At 45.0% G+C, this 20225-nt stretch overlaps 1 protein-coding gene across 1 annotated transcript in view; it reads right to left on the reverse strand.

The window, feature by feature from the left end:
• Window positions 1-1984: 1984 nt before the first annotated feature.
• The window catches only part of LOC106568434 (inactive tyrosine-protein kinase PRAG1), a 37160-nt gene continuing 18919 nt past the window's right edge, over window positions 1985-20225 (reverse strand). The window contains exons 4-7 of the mRNA XM_014138761.3: window positions 14281-14447; window positions 8748-9517; window positions 5117-5386; window positions 1985-4939 (exon numbers count right to left, since the gene is read on the reverse strand). Coding sequence (XP_013994236.3) covers window positions 4133-4939; window positions 5117-5386; window positions 8748-9517; window positions 14281-14447 — 2014 coding nt within the window. The 3' untranslated portion in view covers window positions 1985-4132. The remainder of the gene's footprint in view (window positions 4940-5116; window positions 5387-8747; window positions 9518-14280; window positions 14448-20225) is intronic.

Here is a 20225-nt window from a genome sequence, read left to right on the forward strand (position 1 = left end):
ATGTCATTCCATTGGTCAGTGCACCATAGCAACACATTCCACCTATGACAAAGGAGCTCTGTGTTTTTGAGAGTGATATGAAGCAGAAAGCAACGGAGGATTGAAAGGCACACACACGCACGGTGTGTGTGTGTATTTGTTCCGAGACCCAAAACCTCCAGACTAACGTTCATCCCATTTCAAGTTCCTGTGTCCAAATCACTAAGGACTTAATGGTCCAAACAGTCAGTAAGAAGGCGTGACAGCATCTCTTCCCCACATACACGCAAACAGTCGGTAAGAAGGCGTGACAGCAAATCTTCCCCCTCAGGAAGTTAAAAAGATTTGGCATATGCCCTCAGATCCTCAAATAATTCTACAGCTGGACCATTCAGAGCATCTTGACTGGCTGCATCACTGCTTGGTATGGCAATAGCACCGCCCCTCGATCGCATGGCGCTACAGAGGGCGGTGCGGTCAGCCCAGGCCATCACTGGGGCTGAGCTCGCTGCTATCCAGGACCTCTATATCAGGCGGTGTAAAAGGAAGGCCCTGAAAAAAAATAATTAGATTCCAGTCACCCAAGCCCTAGACTGTTCTCTCTGCTGCCGCACAGCAAGTGGTACCAGTGCATCAAGTCTGACACCAACAGGCTCCTGAACAGTTTCTATCCCAAAGCCGTAAGACTGCTAAATAGCTAACAGAATGGCTACACAGACTATCTGCACTGATCCTTTTATTTTATTTTTGTACGGTCTCTATGCACATTCTACACACATAAAATCATCATATATGCTGCTGCTACTCTGTTTATCATGCATCATGATGCCTAGTCACCTTACCGCTAAACATATCTAACCCTATCACTCCAGTATCCCTGCACATTGGAAATATGGTACTGGAACTGACCCTGTATATAGCTTACTTACTTTCTCGTGTTCTTATTTCTATTTTTCGTATTTGTTCTACTTGATTTTGTAATTAAAAAAATGTATAGTACTACAGCATTGTTAGGGAAGAGCAGGCAAGAAAGGCATTTCACTGTACTAGTGCACGTGACAAAAACTTAACTTGAAACCTGAGCTCTCCCACTCCAGGGTCAGATTGCAGTGGCCTTCCGTGGAGTGAACTTGACTGGAATGTAAATAGCTAGACAGTAACCCCAGACAGACCTGTTTCCATCTGTAAAACTCTGTAGTATCTCTCACACTGCGGTACTGGGTTATAATTAGCTTTAAGCCAAGGACGAGACAGACAGGAATTTGATTTTGCAATGTGCTGCTGTGAACAATATTGAAAAGGCAGAAACAGGGAGATGTTTTGTTGTTCCATTGAACACTGCCACCACAATGAAGGCATTTCATTTGCACAAAGAGTGCGCTGGTCCTCCTTAAATTGTTTGTATGATCTCTGAATCTGGTCATTTTCTTTACATTTCCGTCATTTAACAGACACTCTTATCCAGAGCGACTTACAAATTGGTGCATTCACCTTATGATATCCAGTGGAACAACCACTTTACAATAGTACATCTATATCTTTTTTTTGGGGGGGGGGGGGGGTTAGAAGGATTACTATATCCTATCCCAGGTATTCCTTAAAGAGGTGGGGTTTCAGGTGTCTCCGGAAGGTGGTGATTGACTCCGCTGTCCTGGCGTCGTGAGGGAGCTTGTTCCACCATTGGGGTGCCAGAGCAGCGAACCGTTTTGACTTGTAAAATTCCCCAATCTGACTGAAAGCTCCTCCACATTGTGGAATGTACAAACAGGAATGTTAAACTATGTGGAGATGCTTTCACTGGAACTAGTTTGGTACCACATTTTACATGGGCTTTTACATTTCCTTATGGCTCCCTGACTTTAAGTCATTCTTCCATCCATTAGTAGATATATTTAAAAAGTGCAAACACCACCACACACACACACACACACACACACACACACACACAAAACCCAATTACATCCATTGATGCTGTTCACAAGCAAAAGACAGATGGAGCATGGTGTGCATGTGTGAAAACATATTTACAATTTATTGATGAATGCAGGTGAGGCTCACATTAAATCACTGTGTTAGTTGTCACAGAGACCAGTATCTTTTCTATTCACATAATGATAACAGCAGTGGAATAGAACAGAATTTGAACTGTTTGCCTGCAGCCCCAGGCCATAATCAATGATTTATTCTTGGAGAAACAAGAAGAAGTTGAAGCGTGGATGTGTTCCAAATGGTACCCTTTTCCCTACACAGGGCTCTGGTCAGGAGTAGTGCACTACGAACGGAATAGGGCGCCATTTAGGATGCAGTGAAAAACAGAAAGGCCTTCCTCCAGTGACTACTACGGGTTAAAACGATTGGATATCATAGATACTTTTCACTATGGATCTTATCCATTGCAATTATTAAGACCTGCTTGAGGTGGGGCTCGCCATTTGATCTACAACCTCTATGTACAAATTCTGTCCGTCTCCAGACCATTCTGTGAAATTCCAGTTTCACAAATTGCAGAGGGAGCATAGGGGTTAAGATTTACAATTAGGTTCTCAGTCACCATAATATGTATATGGAGAAGTAAAAGGCACTGTAACAATTTATAAAATCAAAAACAACAATTATAGATGACATTAAAGACATGCTCCGGTACTTTGGCAACTAAGAAAGTACGTTTTAAACCTCCCGGTTTGGGCTGGATGTGTCAATGCGTTCTTAATACAGAATTACTGTTTTAACTCAATTAGCCACGAAATCCCTAGTTTGAAAGTGACTTTTCTTGAAACTGTTCCGGGCCATTTTCCCCACATAGCAATTTGAGTTATAGCCAATGAGTTTCAGCACTCTTGTATTTAAGTGACAGCTAGCAAGAGGCCTACCCAGCATTATCCAATGAGGTTGCAGGGCAGGCCCAATGGCTCAGTGGACACAGCAGAGAGAGAGCAATGACGTGGTGCAAATACTGTATCTGCACATATGTGACATAGTAAGCCATTTTCAGGGACCACTTTTGGCTCGTGAGTGCTACTTTCTGAACTAGTGGCTAAAAGTATACAAAAGTACCAGAGTATCTCTTTAAAAAGGTAAGTATTGGGGTAGGTGGGACCATAGCAGTGGTGGTACTGGCTGTCTTAGTATCGCTTAACTAATGATATACATACTGTATTTTGTGGCATTAGGCAGTACACGTTTTAGATTGGTTCATGTCAGACCATTTCCATGGTTACCATCCCATCTAGGCCAATCAAAACAGCTTTGGTTTCAAGATGGCCACCTTTCTAACCAATACATGTCCTCCTCGTGGATTAACAAGGAGAGATACAACACCAACCACTCTTTACTGAGCTGTAGACAAGGTATCCTTCAGGAACCAGTTTACTCCATTTCAACACACTGGTATGAATGTGTATGCACAATTCAATACACGCCAGTGTCAATGCCTGTGTGTAACATAAAACCAATGTGTGAAAGCAAATCAAAATTAGCTAGCTGCACAGGCACAATCAAACATTTGTCAAGAGTTGCTGGACATGGATAAATGAGGACGAGAGCTCTTGTTTGAAAGGGCAAGTAGTCCTATTGATAAGGACAACACAAAACATGAACACTTGAAATGTCTTGGCAGGTGTGTATACTGACTGTTGTTCATCAATACTAAATAGGTAAGTACATTTAAGTCTTCCTGTGTTACTTCAATCCTCCATTCCATGCTTAGCTCTCACAGCTGCTGTGTCTGGGGTGGAACAGAGAGTGCTCTGATTCTGGCAAGAGGACTATCCTGTTCTGTTCTGCCAATCGCTGGCCTGCTTGTGCTTTTGGGACGGTTCCTTACCAGCGGGTTTGTGTCTTAGTCCATACAGTAAAGTAAAACAACAGCAGTCTGTAGACAAACAGTAGAAGTAGAAGCTGAATGGACAGGAAAGTGATTGATACCTTGTTTCTTTCATGCATTTGGGTGGAGAGCAGACTGACAGGTTCACATTGTATCACTGTATCCTCCGAGACAGATACAGGGGAAACCCATGGCAGTTCATGGTCTCTACACACTAACAGTCACCCCCAATTCCAAACCTATCCTATCCTTTCAGATCTCCAGGAGTACCTGGGGGGTAGGCTTTAGGGGTTGATTTGGGATTGACAGTCTGTCCGGTCAGTGTGTCAGTCACTTGAGTGAGTAGAGCAGTTCAGCAGTATGACACAGGGACAGAGGATGAGCAGAGCTGAAGTACTGACAACACAGCCAGTCCTCTAACTCTGCGTTCCTCTCTGGCTCCAGAGACCTCTCTGCGAACTTCATCATCAGCAGAGCTCTCTTCACGTCCAACCAGTTGAGGAGGCCCTCGTGGCGGGGCCCTTCCCCGGGGCCCAGCCTGTCCCCCCACTGCTGTTGCTCCATCAGGTCTTTCCGGGGGCCCCACAGCAGGCTCTGCAGCACCCGCTTGGCCTCCTGAATGTGGATGCGTTTAATGGGGTCCGGCTGGAGGAGTAGCCGGGTTAGTCTCTGGAGTCCAGCGGAGTAGAGAGAGACTGGAGGGATGGGGGGCAGGTCCTCACAGCTGTAGTCCTGTTCTTTCAGTTTCGGGCTGACCTCAAACGGGTTCGGCTGGTGGAGGAGCTCATAGATTAGAATACCGGTTTGGAACTCGTCGAATTTCCGGTACTGGGTGGCCGAGACGATCTCCGGGGCCAGGCGGGCGTGGTTACGTTTGAGGCGGGGGTCATTGTGAGCAGAGTCCTCAGTGTTCCGCTGCTTGGCCTTGGCGAAGTTGGAGATGACCAGACGGGGGAGGTGCTTCTGGTCGTGTGGGGCGTTGGGGTTGGCCTGCGTGGGGCGGCGGTGAGGGACCAGGAGGAGGTTCTCCAGACAAAGGTCTCGATGTGTCACCCCATGCTCCTTTAGATGGTCCAGACCATTGCACAGCTGCAGCAGAAGGAAGCAGACCCACCGCTCGTACACCTCCGGCTGGGCCTGTTGGGAAAACAAATACAAATGAGACACTGGCAGGCAAAAGTCAAGCAATATTGCGTCTTTCATTCCATGTAGACAATGGTGAACATCGCACCATTCAGTTAGCGTTCCACGCTAGTGGCCTTCCTCAAGATAAGATGCAATGAAATGAGATGTTTCAAATGGGCACAATCATACCTGGTGAACGGACGCCCACTCCTTGACAAAGTCTGCCGTAGTCTGCTGTGGCACCTCCCGGGTGATAACCACCACCCGCTCCTTGTCCCCCTGTGTGGGGTTGGGACTGGGGGGCAGCGAGGCCTCATCAGCGGGGAGCATGCTCTGGGGCACGCAGGCTATGAAGTGGCCACAGTCCTGCTGGAGGTTGAAGTGGGGAGGGACGGTCTGCTGGACGGACAGGCTGTAGAGGTGACCCTGCTTGGCTTCTGAGGTCTGGCTCTTACAGATCTGGCGAGAGAAGTGGAGAGACACCGTGGTTAGAATAGAAACACAGGCATAATCATGTGGAGGAAAATGTCTGCCTGGCTCTTAGATATCTGGAGGGTGAAGGAGGAGGGATAGAGCACAATGTACACAGTGAGGAAAATATTTCTTCCCTGGTTAAGTAAGAGACTGTGGAATATTATCCCTACTTGCTGTCAACAAGCTTTAAATCCTTCATTCATTTAGATCTTGTTTTCAATCCAGTAGTAGCAGACAGACAGTAATTCCATAAGTCTACCAGTCTAACTACAAGCAGCCATGAATGAGTTTCATCATGTTTAATACGAGTAAAGCCAAACACTGTGGTTATGTCCCAAATGACGCCGTATTCCCTATAAAGTGCACTACTTTTGACCAGTCATATAGGCCCTAGTCAAAAGTAGTGCACTATATTGGGAAGTGTGGCATTTGGGACGCACCTGTCCATCTCTCCCACTTTACAAACACAGCTGAGCCCTGATATGACACAGGCTACATCCCAAACAGCACCCTTTCCCCTACTTAGTGCACTACTTTTGAAGGGAGTCCTATAGGCCCTGGTCAAAAGTAGTACACTATAAAATGAATATAGTGATAATGAATACGGTTCCATTTGAGATGTAGCCATAGTGATAATGAATACGGTTCCATTTGAGACGTAGCCATAGTGATAATGAATACGGTTCCATTTGGGACGTAGCCATAGTGATAATGAATACGGTTCCATTTGGGACGTAGCCATAGTGATAATGAATACGGTTCCATTTGGGACGTAGCCATAGTGATAATGAATACGGTTCCATTTGAGACGTAGCCATAGTGATAATGAATACGGTTCCATTTGGGACGTAGCCATAGTGATAATGAATACGGTTCCATTTGGGACGTAGCCATAGTGATAATGAATACGGTTCCATTTGGGACGTAGCCATAGTGATAATGAATACGGTTCCATTTGGGACGTAGCCATAGTGATAATGAATACGGTTCCATTTGGGACGTAGCCATAGTGATAATGAATACGGTTCCATTTGGGACGTAGCCATAGTGATAATGAATACGGTTCCATTTGGGACGTAGCCATAGTGATAATGAATACGGTTCCATTTGGGACGTAGCCATAGTGATAATGAATACGGTTCCATTTGGGACGTAGCCATAGTGATAATGAATACGGTTCCATTTGGGACGTAGCCATAGTGATAATGAATACGGTTCCATTTGGGACGTAGCCATAGTGATAATGAATACGGTTCCATTTGGGACGTAGCCATAGTGATAATGAATACGGTTCCATTTGGGACGTAGCCATAGTGATAATGAATACGGTTCCATTTGGGACGTAGCCATAGTGATAATGAATACGGTTCCATTTGGGACGTAGCCATAGTGCTAATGAATACGGTTCCATTTGGGACGTAGCCATAGGGATAATGAATACGGTTCCATTTGGGACGTAGCCATAGGGATTTAACTGTAACTCGACAGATTGATGATTTAATATGAGAACTGGATGATTTCCTTACGTAGTCACATCACAGCGCTGCTGCCATGTGTGTTTGTGGGTAGTGTGTTTGTGTTGAGCGAAAGAATGTGTGTGTACGGGTGGTTGTATGTAGTCCTTGACAACAGGGGTGTGTCTGAACTGTAAATCCTGGCTGGCATGAAAAGATTAATGGACCTAGAGGCATTAGGCAAGACTACAGAGCCTCAGGCAGCGAGGCCCCTTGACACACAGCTCTGGATTTAAATGTTGCTTTTACACATTGCTAATGACTTTGGGACAAAGGTCAGTCAAAATGAATGCAGAGCACCTCTCTCTCTCTCTCTCTCTCTCTTCTCTCTCTCTCCTCTCTCTCTCTCTCTCTCTCTCTCTCTCTCTCTCTCTCTCTCTCTCCTCTCTCTCTCTCTCTCTCTCTCTCTCTCTCTCTCTCTCTCTCTCTCTCTCTCAGCAGGCTACAGTATCTCTCTCTCTCTCTCCTCAGTACAGCAGGCTACAGTATCTCTCTCTCTCTCTCCTCAGTACAGCAGGCTACAGTATCTCTCTCTCCTCAGTACAGCAGGCTACAGTATCTCTCTCTCTCCTCAGTATCTCTCTCTCTCCCTCCTCAGTACAGCAGGCTACAGTATCTCTCTCTCCTCAGTACAGCAGGCTACAGTATCTCTCTCTCTCTCTCTCCTCAGTACAGCAGGCTACAGTATCTCTCTCTCTCTCTCTCCTCAGTACAGCAGGCTAAAGTATCTCTCTCTCTCTCTCTCTCCTCAGTACAGCAGGCTAAAGTATCTCTCTCTCTCTCCTCAGTACAGCAGGCTACAGTATCTCTCTCTCTCTCTCTCTCTTCAGTACAGCAGGCTACAGTATCTCTCTCTCTCTCTCTCTCTCTCCTCAGTACAGCAGGCTACAGTATCTCTCTCTCTCTCTCCTCAGTACAGCAGGCTACAGTATCTCTCTCTCTCTCTCCTCAGTACAGCAGGCTACAGTATCTCTCTCTCTCTCTCCTCAGTACAGCAGGCTACAGTATCTCTCTCTCTCTCTCTCTCTCCTCAGTACAGCAGGCTACAGTATCTCTCTCTCTCTCTGTCTCTCTCCTCAGTACAGCAGGCTACAGTATCTCTCTGTCCGTCCGTCCGTCCGTCCGTCCGTCTGTCTGTGTACAGCAGGCTACAGTACAGAACATGCCCTGGAGGAACACTAGAATGGTGGGACCTTCTCTGTGAGAACAAACACAGGCTACGTCTCAAATTGCACCCTATTTCCTAGATAGTGCACTACAAGTCTCTGGTCAAAAGTAGTACCCTATGTAGTGAATAGAGTGCCATTTGGGGGACACAACCAACGTGGAGGGTCTGTGGCTCGGCTGAGGATCCCTTTGGTCTTCTGAGCAGTCTAAGAGCTCGTTATGGTGTTGGCTCGTTAAGGTGTTGGCTTACTTCATTGTACAGGTTTTATTGTTTAACGAGGTAAGAGCATGACCTTGATTGAGGAGTAGAATGTACACTGTCCAATAAGAATTTGGGAGTAAGGACCAATTAGAGCTGCAGATTACAAAAGACGTTCTTCTCACAGTAATTAGGGGAGATGCATCTAGACATCTCTCATTGACTGACACACACATAATTCAACAGGTTTTTCCCCCATTTGTTTAGTCTCCACACTTATTGCAATGTGAACATTAACCACCAGAGTCCTTTATATCAAAGAACTACATGACAGCCTTGGCCTCACAAAACTCAAGAAAACAGAGAGACAGGTCTCCATTGGGAAAGTGGTCTTCTAACCTAAATGGGACTTCCTGGTTACATGAATAAAAGTTATAGAGATGAAAGGGGCCAGTGTTCCAGTTACCTTGACTGCATAGGAGTTGGATGGGTCTGAGGCGCAGGCAGCAGAGTAGTAGACACCGTCTCCTGCATTACAGCAGGCCTTGTTACAGGTCAATTTGAACAGGGACCAGTTGCTCTCATCAAACCTCAGCGGGTTCTTCTGGCTGCGGGTGAAGTGGTCCTCACACTTCAGAGCCAGGCGGCGCAGCGACTCAGCGTACAGGCCTCCCAGCTTGGAGTAGATCCCCTCTCTACTGTCTATGTTACTGAGCAGGGCCTGCAGCTGCAGGCCGGAGCCCTGGGTGGGTCCGGAGGCCGAGAGGTGGGGGGCGCTGAGCTGGGGGGAGGAGGAGGAGGTGATGCTGCCTCGGCTGTGACCCCCTAGTCGGCCCCGAACTTTCAGGGGTTCGTCCAGGGTCCGGGAGCGCAGGGGGTGTCCCAGAGGGGTGTGACAGTGCTCTAAGGACTCAGAGGAGGAATAAATGGCCCGAGGGTCCACGGGGGAGGATGGAAGACTGGACAGGGATGGGACGTCAGGACGGAATACGTTGCTCTCAGAGCCACCGGTGAAGGGGAAGCAGGGGTAGGCCCGGACTAAGGGTTTCCCGGCCATGTTGTCAGGGGCAGATACGGCGCGATTCACCATTTTCTTTTCGGGTAGGGGCGGTGGCTGCAGCTGGTTGGACTGGGTGTTGCTAGAGAACGGGTCAGCGTGAGGAGACCCTGGGGAGGAGGCCATCGGGCTTCTGGGAAATGGCGAGGTGCACGACAGACGAGGGGCATCATGGGAACCTGCAGAGAGAGATACAATACATCAGTATTCATGTTGAACATCAGACTGAGATGTAACAGACACAAGAGAAGATATATTTTAAGCTAATTTTTTATATCCTGAAACACATGACTGGAGAACTACCAGAGGAATCAACACTTCTCTGATCAAACAACTTATATATATATATATAAAACACAAATCAAATTGCCACAGCACAGATAAAACCTGTTCAAAATAACATCTCACTACTAAATCTTCACCGATTTACAGCATGCACAATCAGTCAGTTTAAGTGAACACACACACACCATAAACAGGATTAGTACAGAACAGGTACAGTCGGTCACCAAGGGTTCAGGCTGTTGAGGAGGAGACTGACTGTCGCTACTAGTTACTGTTTAACTAGAAGAGCTAGTGCCTCAGGTGCCTGTACGGATTCTTATAAATGGAGCGTTGTGTCCCAGTGCCTCTCTAGCCCATAAAGCTATATTACCTCTTACCCAGATAACTACATTACCTCTTACCCAGATAACTACATTACCTCTTACCCACATAACTACATTACCTCTTACCCACATAACTACATTACCTCTTACCCACATAACTACATTACCTCTTACCCACATAACTACATTACCTCTTACCCACATAACTACATTACCTCTTACCCACATAACTACATTACCTCTTACCCACATAACTACATTACCTCTTACCCACATAACTACATTACCTCTTACCCACATAACTACATTACCTCTTACACACATAACTACATTACCTCTTACCCACATAACTACATTACCTCTTACCCACATAACTACATTACATTTACATTTAAGTCATTTAGCAGACGCTCTTATTACCCTTACACATAAACATACAGTACATTACCCCTTACATATAAACATACAGTACATTACCCCTTACACATAAACATACAGTACATTACCCCTTACACAAACATATAGTACATTACCCCTTACCCATACAGTACATTACCCTACACATACAGTACATTACCCCTTACCATACAGTACATTACCCCTTACACATACAGTACATTACCCCTTACACATACAGTACATTACCCCTTACACATATACATACAGCACATTACCCCTTACACATACAGTACATTACCCCTTACACATAAACATACAGTACATTACCCCTTACACATATACATATAGTACATTACCCCTTACACATAAACATACAGTACATTACCCCCTCACCTGTAAACTATTATTAAGAGTTACTTACAATCAGTGCATTCAATGAAGGTAGGTAAAACAATCACATGTCAATCACTGAAGTAAAACCTTCTAAATAACCTTTGAAAATCAGTGATAGTACCCATAAACAGTAAATACATTAGCATACCCTCACCCATAAATCTACAGTACATAATCCACACCCCAACAGCATCTGACTGGGTGGCAGCAGCTCAGCAGGCTATTCGTAGTAGCTGCACCCATCCTGTCACCATGGCCCTCCCTATAATGGCTTAGTCATATCAGTCAGTCAGCACACATTTCATCTGTTCAACGTTCCCTCCGGAGGGTATAGTGACAAGTTTAGAATGAGTTGGTGCACAATTTAAGGTTCTAGATGATGGTCACAGTGTCTGCCGTGCTGTACCATTAGGAAATAGTGAATTAAAGAGTAGACTATAAAGAATGTGAAATTCCACAGTCTTCCCCAGAGAGACAGATAATTGTGTGGTTGTTGACGTTAAGGCTGCATAGATAGGCTGTGCTCCCAATGCGACCCTAAATGAGTAGGTTTCCAGGGGGGAAATCTAAAGGAAAGATTGCATGTATGCATGGAGTGGCAAAAGCCCTTATTTTCCTAGATATCAAAGTCCCATAATTATCTCTTCAAACACTTCCCAGGAAGTGAGGCAATTACAGACTGTCTGGAGTCACTGACTATGTCCCAATTCGCCCCCTATTCCCTATGTAGTGCAATAGTTTTGAACAGAGCCGTATCGGGTCATGGTCAAAATAAATGCACTAGATAGGGAATAGGGTGCCATTTGGGCCGCATCCACTGGGCTTTAGACCATATATGGAGAGATGAAGACGGGTGACGCCAAACCAAACGAAGGTGCGTCAGACCTCAGACAGCAGCGTGCAGGGTCACACACACGCTTTGTGGAAAATGACACATCTCAAAACAAAGGCTGACAGACATACACACACACTCAGTCTAAAAGAGGAAGAGGACACTACTTATTTTACTATAAACTTTATAACCTCATATCTGTTACTACAAGCTCATATCGAGGCGGCAGGAAGCCTAGTGGTTAGAGCGTTGGGCCAGTAACCCGAAAGTGTGCTTGATCGAATCCCCGAGCTGACAAGGTAAAACTCTGTCGTTCTGCCCCTGAACAAGGCAGTTAACCCACTGTTCCTAGGCCATCATTGTAAATAAGAACTTGTTCTTAACTGACTTGCCTAGTTAAATAAAGGTTACATTAAAAAAATATATATATCTGTTGCTATAACCTCATCTGTTACTAAACTCAGCAAAACAAGAAAAGTCCTCTCACTGTCAGCAAACTTAACATGTGTAAATATTTGTATGAACATAAGATTCAAGAACTGAGACAAACTGAACAAGTTCCACAGACATGTGACTAACAGAAAAGGAATAATGTGTCCCTGAACAAAGGGGGGGGGTCAAAATCAAAAGTAACAGTCAATGCAGCTGGTGGCCACACCAGATACTAAGTACTGCAGTGCATCTCCTCCTCATGGACTGCACCAGATTTGCCAGTTCTTGCTGTGATGTTACCCCACTCTTCCACAAAGGCACCTGCAAGTTCCTGGACATTTCTGGGGGGAATGGTCCTAGCCCTCACCCACTGATCCAACAGGTCCCAGACGTGCTCAATGGGATTGAGATCCAGGCTCTTCGCTGGCCATGACAGAACACTGACATCCCTGTCTTGCAGGAAATCCCACACAGAACGAGCAGTATGGCTGGTGGCATTGTCATGCTGGAGGGTCATGTCAGGATGAGCCTGCAGGAAGGGTACCACATGAGGGAGGGTCTTCCCTGTAACGCACAGCGTTGAGATTGCCTTCAATGACAACAAGCTCAGTCCGATGATGCTGTGACACACCGCCCCAGACCATGATGGACCCTCCACCTCCAAATCGATCCCGCTCCAGTGTACAGGCCTCGGTGTAACGCTCATTCCTTCGACGATAAACACGAATCCGACCATCACCCCTGGTGAGACAAAACCATGTCTCGTCAGTCAGTGAAGAGCACTTTTTGCCAGTCCTGTCTGGTCCAGCGACGGTGGGTTTGTGCCCATAGGCGACGTTGTTGCCAGTGATGTCTGGTGAGGACCTGCCTTACAACAGGCCTACAAAGCCCTCAGTCCAGCCTCTCTCAGCCTATTGCGGACAGTCTGAGCACTGATGGAGGGATTGTGTGTTCCTGGTGTAACTCGGGCAGTTGTTGTTGCCATCCTGAACCTGTCCCGCAGGTGTGATGTTCGGATGTACCGATCTTGTGCAGGTGTTGTTACACGTGGTCTGCCACTGCGAGGACGATCAGCTGTCCATCCTGTCTCCTTGTAGCGCTGTCTTAGGCGGCTCACAGTACGGACATGGCAATTTATTGCCCTGGCCACATCTGCAGTCCTCATGCCTCCTTGCAGCATGCCCAAGGCACGTTCATGCAGATGAGCAGGGACCCTGAGTCAGTAGAAAGGTGTCCTAAGTTTTCCTACCATCTCTAAGCTGTTAGTGTCTTAACGACCATTCCACAGGTGCATGTTCATTAATTGTTTATGGTTCATTGAACAAGCATGGAAAACGGTGTTTAAACCCTTTACAATGAAGATCTGTGAGGTTATTTGGATTTTTACAAATTATCTTTGAAAGACAGGGTCCTGAAAAAGGGATTCTTCTTTTTTTGCTGAGTTTATTTGGTATTTTTGGTATTGTTTTAGGATCCCCATTAGCTGTTGTGAAAGCAGAAGCTACTCTAGACAAGAACATAACTATATGAATTTAAAAAATGACACTCATAGCCTACAAATAAATACACACAAAATATCTAGGTTAAAATGCTATAACCTCATATGTTACTATAAAGTCATCTGTTACTTTAACCTCATATCTGCAGTAGCTGTTAGTATAACCGTAATAACCTCATCTCTGTGGGCCTTTTCCTCTTCGTTCTCTCACTTTCCGCCTAGTTAGATGCTTCTAGTAGAACCATTTGACTGCCAGAAATGGAAAAAACAGGAAAATGTCAAACAACCACCAACCAATTCCTTCCTGTTGGTGGTGGATGTTAAATGTAAGGCACCGGTTTTTTTCTGGTCAGGTCACATGGTGTAAGGGTACGTTTTTCCTTTCCACATTTATCCCCCCCCCCCCCCCCAGGACCAGCTCTGGGGCACCATCCCCCCCTGGACCAGCTCTGGGGCACCATCCCCCCTGGACCAGCTCTGGGGCACCATCCCCCCCTGGACCAGCTCTGGGGCACCATCCCCCCTGGACCAGCTCTGGGGCACCATCCCCCCCTGGACCAGCTCTGGGGCACCATCCCCCCCTGGACCAGCTCTGGGGCACCATTCCAACAGCACCAGATATGATACGTGTAGTTGCTCTCAAAACAATGTTGTTTTCTCGCAGATCTCTTGGCCCTAGTCATATGTCCCGGCGGGTGGCTATAACAGTTACCAGAATCAGAGAGGGCTCTGTTGGAGTCTGCAGACAAGCTGTCGAAGGAGGCTTTAACATTTACTCACCAGAATCAGAGACAGCTCTGTTGGAGTCTCCAGACAAGCTGTCGGTGGAGGCTGTAGGCAGGCTGCTGCTCCCCAGGCCACGGAGACTGTGGGTCAGGCTCTCAACAGAGCCCTGCTGGCTGCAGTGGTCCAGCTCCACACTGCTCTGGCTCATCTTACCAGACACCCTGCAGAGAGCGTAACAAGAGGATATTACACTGGGGGATGTGTTTGGTGCCTTATCTAATTTCCATAACCAGGAAGTTAACACAACAGCTTCCCACCATTAAAAACAAATGACCACTGTTATCAAAACCGGCTGATGCTTACACGGCTTCCAAACACCTAACAAAATGTCTATTGCAGCTTTCAACAATAACAGACAGTGTTCCCTCTTCCAACCTGTTAAACCAAACATGTTAGTTCTCTTGTGTAATGTCAGCGAACAGGTAAAGCGTGTGTGTGTGTGTGTAATGTCAGCGAACAGGTAAAGCGTGTGTGTGTGTGTGTGTAATGTCAGCGAACAGGTAAAGCGTGTGTGTGTGTGTGTAATGTCAGCGAACAGGTAAAGCGTGTGTGTGTGTGTGTAATGTCAGCGAACAGGTAAAGCGTGCGTGTGTGTGTGTGTGTAATGTCAGCGAACAGGTAAAGCGTGTGTGTGTGTAATGTCAGCGAACAGGTAAAGCGTGTGTGTGTGTGTGTGTGTGTGTGGTTTGTTTGTGTGTGTGTGCGTGTGTGTTGCCTGTCAGTTTTGCTTCAGGCTGAGAGACGGTTCTTTACAATATATCGTTGTCTCTGTGAGCCAAACATCTAGTTTCCCGTCCATCTCATCTAGATATCTCAACATATCTGGATGTAAATAAGACGGTTAAGCCACTACAAGAGGTAAACTGCCTCCACTCTTCACAAGAACACATGAAACGTCAGATACTAGTCTCACTTCCTCTTCGGAGAGGAACATTCTTCTGGCTGAGTGAATGCTTGTTATTGCTGTGTCTCTTAAAGGAAAAATTCATCAAAAATCTTTTGGTATTTTGTTCATTAGTCCGCTATCGATACAGAGACAAAATATTTTGCATGTCAGCAGTCAAGTTTTCAAGATATTGGACTTTCAAGAAGCAAAGTGTCACTTGCCAGATCATCATGAGATACATTTTGACACTGTATCAACAGTGGACTAATGAAAAAAATACCAAAAGATAGTTTGGGTGTAGTTTCCCTTTAAGATAAAGAATTGATGGCACACAGAACTCAGTCTCATACAGTCTTAGTGCCAAGTCATGAAGAGAGGCAATACATATACTTCTTAGAGCTAGGGAATAAAATTACGTTATTGAAAAAATCTTCCACTTTTCCATTAGAGTAATTTCCCTGCCAACATCCTACACTGTACTCTAAACATATAGAGGAATCCATTGTTTTGCTTTCCCATGCCATGATAGCTCCGATCTGAATGAAAAGGAGCCCCTGATACCCTCTGGGGGTAGTTTTCCTAATCATGGGGTCCAATTAGGCTGAGTGACAGGCCAGGCAAATCTGAATCTCATTGCTATTCAATTGCTTCATTCTAGCTGGTTAATGGGTCAAACTGAGCATAGCCTCGGATCCTTCATCTCAGCTCAGATTGACTGGCTCTATTTCTTTATCCACTAGGTCTTTAAACTTCAATCACATCGTAAATCCCCTCAACAAACAGCAGTGCAGGTGTGCGTGTGTGTGTGTGTGTGCGTGTGTGTGTACCCTCATACATGAGCAGAGCAAAACCCACAACCATTTTTCAGACGAAACAAAGGCGTATGATGATGAGACGGTGGAAATGAGGCGGAGACATATGGTAATAGACAAAGGGTGTGTATGTGTGTGTGAGTTTGTCATCTCATTTGTATCCTAAACATCTGATTTTCCCTCTGAAGGTGATTTATGCTATAGCCTACAAAAATAAAATTGCAGTGTACGGGGTAATCCATCTGCATTTGTTTGGAGGTCAGTACTTACAACTAATATGTAATAAGTAAACAACAGTGCTATGGAACTGTTGACACTGATATCATTTAAAGAAGCACCAGGGTTGAGGGGAGTGTGAGTTAAAAGGGGACTCTACAGATGGCGGTGTTGAAAGCTGAGCCCCACTAGCATCCTGGTTGGGGCTGTGGCGGTCATGAAATTGTGTCGGCCGGTGATTGTCAAGCCGGTCTCACGGTAATTGACCGTTAATTAACAAACACGTTTAGCATCTCCTGGCTTCCATGCGTTGCCTACAAGCCACCGATGCAGACCTTTGGAACAGCTACATTTTAAAAAGTCTAATAAATCCATTTAATATAGCCTACACCATTACAATAAACCAATAGTTTATTTTAGACAGGTTTAGACATGATATGCAGAAAATGTCTATTTCAGAAGAACAGAATAGCATACTCTAAGTTGTCCTAAATGAACTAGTGTGGGCTACACTAGTTCATTTAGCAGACAATATTTGCTTAGAATTCCGTGGCATTATTTGTTATTTTTATAGTATGAAGAATACAATTGAACATAGCTTAATAAAAGAGAGAGGATCTTTTCTCCAAAAGATTTCAAAGGAAGTGTGCACATGCAGCTATTCTGTGTTGAGCGGTTTACAAAGAAACTGGTCCTTATTTATGCAACTTTAGTTTGAATACAAACGCTATACGTTTTCATTTTTAATACATGCTAAGGCTGCATGATAGGACTAATGATGACTTGAAAAAAGTTGCATGAAAGGCATGAGCTCTGATTGGTTTCTTGCGCAGGCTGCACACACTTCATCAGTCTCTCATTCACAATTTGACAAGCACTTGATAATATTCTCACCAGGCCTTGAATTTCCGGGTGGCATCCCCCTTGTGTGGCCGTAATGCCTCCTAAAAAAAAAATCCATGTTTTTTTTACAGCCAAAGTGGCCGTTGTGCCCTTGGGCTCAATATAATAATGATAATTCCCTTCTCCCGGCTGCCGTGTTCCCGAAGCACCTCTCTCAGATATCTCAATTCTTATTAGCCAATGCCCGTCACATGATCGGGTCCTTCTCATAGACATTTCAGCTAAGTAGGCTACAAGTAAATGAAGACAGACACGTCAGGGACGCAACTGAGCGCGTCCCTCATCGAATTCTGAAGCACATTTGAAGTTAGAACTGACCACATTTAGCCTACTTTGTCAGCCAACAAGGCGAGTAGGCCTAAAGAACAGCAAAAGCACTAGCCTATGTCAATCTACTATCCTCATATTCTATCCCAAGTTAATACAACCACTCGCATCAAAAAACTTTTAAAAAGCATTGAGGCTGATGCAACAGATCAGAACGGTTAGCTTAAAATCTTAAACTATTAGGCTATGTCTCCACATTATAATCCAAGCAATGCACACACGGCAGTAGGCTATAAGTGCGAATGTTCCAAAATGCTATCAATTAGCGGGAAAACGCTGTTCTCAAAAGTGATGGCAAATGTGATTATGCATGTAATGCTTTATTATAAAGGTGCATTTTTATGGTGAAAATGACATGACATGTGTGACTATGATTGGAAAAAGTCTGACTAAATGGTCACGTGGAATTTGACGCACTGTAACAGCTCTAATCCTGGTGGTGTTTTGGTATATTATGTTCGACAGTACTGAGTCTCTCTCCTTCTCGCTCACTCCTCTTTTTATTTTATTTTCCCCTCTCTCTTAGGGTCACACAGTCCTCTATACGAGTTGCAAAACAGAATGGCTAGCTAGTAGCTAGGTGACTTTATAGATGATGGCTAGCTAGTAGCTAGGTGACTTTATAGATGATGGCTAGCTAGTAGCTAGGTGACTTCAATAAAATTCCCCTAGAGTCGATGCGTCACCGGTGCGTCAACCAAAATTACATGAAATTAAATATAAAAATAATAATCTCAGTTTATGCTAGGGATGTTTTTTTTTGTTGCATTGGATGCGTCTCAATCCACCGCGTCCACGAGTGTCACACTTCCGTATTTGCGGTGAAATGTGGCAGAGCTCAAGCGGTGTTTGTCAGACCATGAGAAATCCTGAAAAAAATCACGACTTTATAGATGATGGCTAGCTAGGCGACTTTATAGATGATGGCTAGCTAGGCGACTTTATAGATGATGGCTACCTAGTAGCTAGGCGACTTTATAGATGATGGCTAGCTAGTAGCTAGGCGACTTTATAGATGATGGCTAGCTAGGCGACTTTATAGATGATGGCTAGCTAGTAGCTAGGCGACTTTATAGATGATGGCTAGCTAGTAGCTAGGCGACTTTATAGATGATGGCTAGCTAGGCGACTTTATAGATGATGGCTAGCTAGTAGCTAGGCGACTTTATAGATGATGGCTAGCTAGTAGCTAGGCGACTTTATAGATGATGGCTACCTAGTAGCTAGGCGACTTTATAGATGATGGCTAGCTAGTAGCTAGGTGACTTTATAGATGATGGCTAGCTAGTAGCTAGGTGACTTTATAGATGATGGCTAGCTAGTAGCTAGGTGACTTCAATAAAATTCCCCTAGAGTCGATGCGTCACCGGTGCGTCAACCAAAATTACATGAAATTAAATATAAAAATAATAATCTCAGTTTATGCTAGGGATGTTTTTTTTTGTTGCATTGGATGCGTCTCAATCCACCGCGTCCACGAGTGTCACACTTCCGTATTTGCGGTGAAATGTGGCAGAGCTCAAGCGGTGTTTGTCAGACCATGAGAAATCCTGAAAAAAATCACGACTTTATAGATGATGGCTAGCTAGGCGACTTTATAGATGATGGCTAGCTAGGCGACTTTATAGATGATGGCTAGCTAGTAGCTAGGCGACTTTATAGATGATGGCTAGCTAGTAGCTAGGTGACTTTATAGATGATGGCTAGCTAGTACCTAGGTGACTTTATAGATGATGGCTAGCTAGTAGCTAGGTGACTTTATAGATGATGGCTAGCTAGTACCTAGGTGACTTTATAGATGATGGCTAGCTAGTACCTAGGTGACTTTATAGATGATGGCTAGCTAGTAGCTAGGTGACTTTATAGATGATGGCTAGCTAGTAGCTAGGTGACTTTATAGATGATGGCTAGCTAGTAGCTAGGTGACTTTATAGATGATGGCTAGCTAGTACCTAGGTGACTTTATAGATGATGGCTAGCTAGTAGCTAGGTGACTTTAAAAGTAGGCCGCAGTCTCCACCACCTCTCCTGTCTGGTCGTCATGTGAATAATGGTTTCGATAAAAAAAAGGTCATTTTCACAAACAATCTTTGAAACCTTGTTTATCATGGCATTGCTTCCATTAGATCTTCAGGTAGATATCTGTCTGATAAATAGCCAGTGCCAGACTGAGTAATAGTGTACATTTACATCTACCTTGGATGTAAAACAGTTCATCACGCCTGACATCAGATCAAGATAATAATAGCAGCTCTTTCATCTCTTTCAACCAGCACTATACTGTAACACATAGCATATACACTGAGTGTACAAACATTAGGTACACCTTCCTAATATTGAGTTGCACTGCCTAAATTCATTGGGGAATGGACTCTACAAGGTGTCGAAAGCGTTCCACAGGGATGCTGGCCCATGACTCTAATTCCTCCCACAGTTGTGTCAAGTTGGCTGGATGTCCTTTGGGTGGTGGACCATTCTTGATACACAGGAAACTGTTGAGCGTGAAAAACCCAGCAGTGTTGCAGTTCTTGACACAATCAAACCGGTGTGCCTGGCACCTACTACCAAACCCCGTTCAAAGGCATCTTTTGTCCTGCCCATTCACCCTCAATGGCACACATACACAATCCATGTCTCAATTGTCTCCAGGCTTAAAAATCCTTCTTTAACCGGTCTCCTCCCTTCATCTACACTGATTGAAGTGGATTTACCAAGTGACAACAATAAGGGATCATAGCTTTTACCTGAATTTAGCTGGTCAGATTGTCATGGAAAGAGCAGGTGTTCCTAATGTT

Source organism: Salmo salar, chromosome 13 (genome assembly GCF_965601325.2).
Source record: "Salmo salar chromosome 13, fSalSal1, whole genome shotgun sequence".
Taxonomy (NCBI): Eukaryota; Metazoa; Chordata; class Actinopteri; order Salmoniformes; family Salmonidae; genus Salmo; species Salmo salar.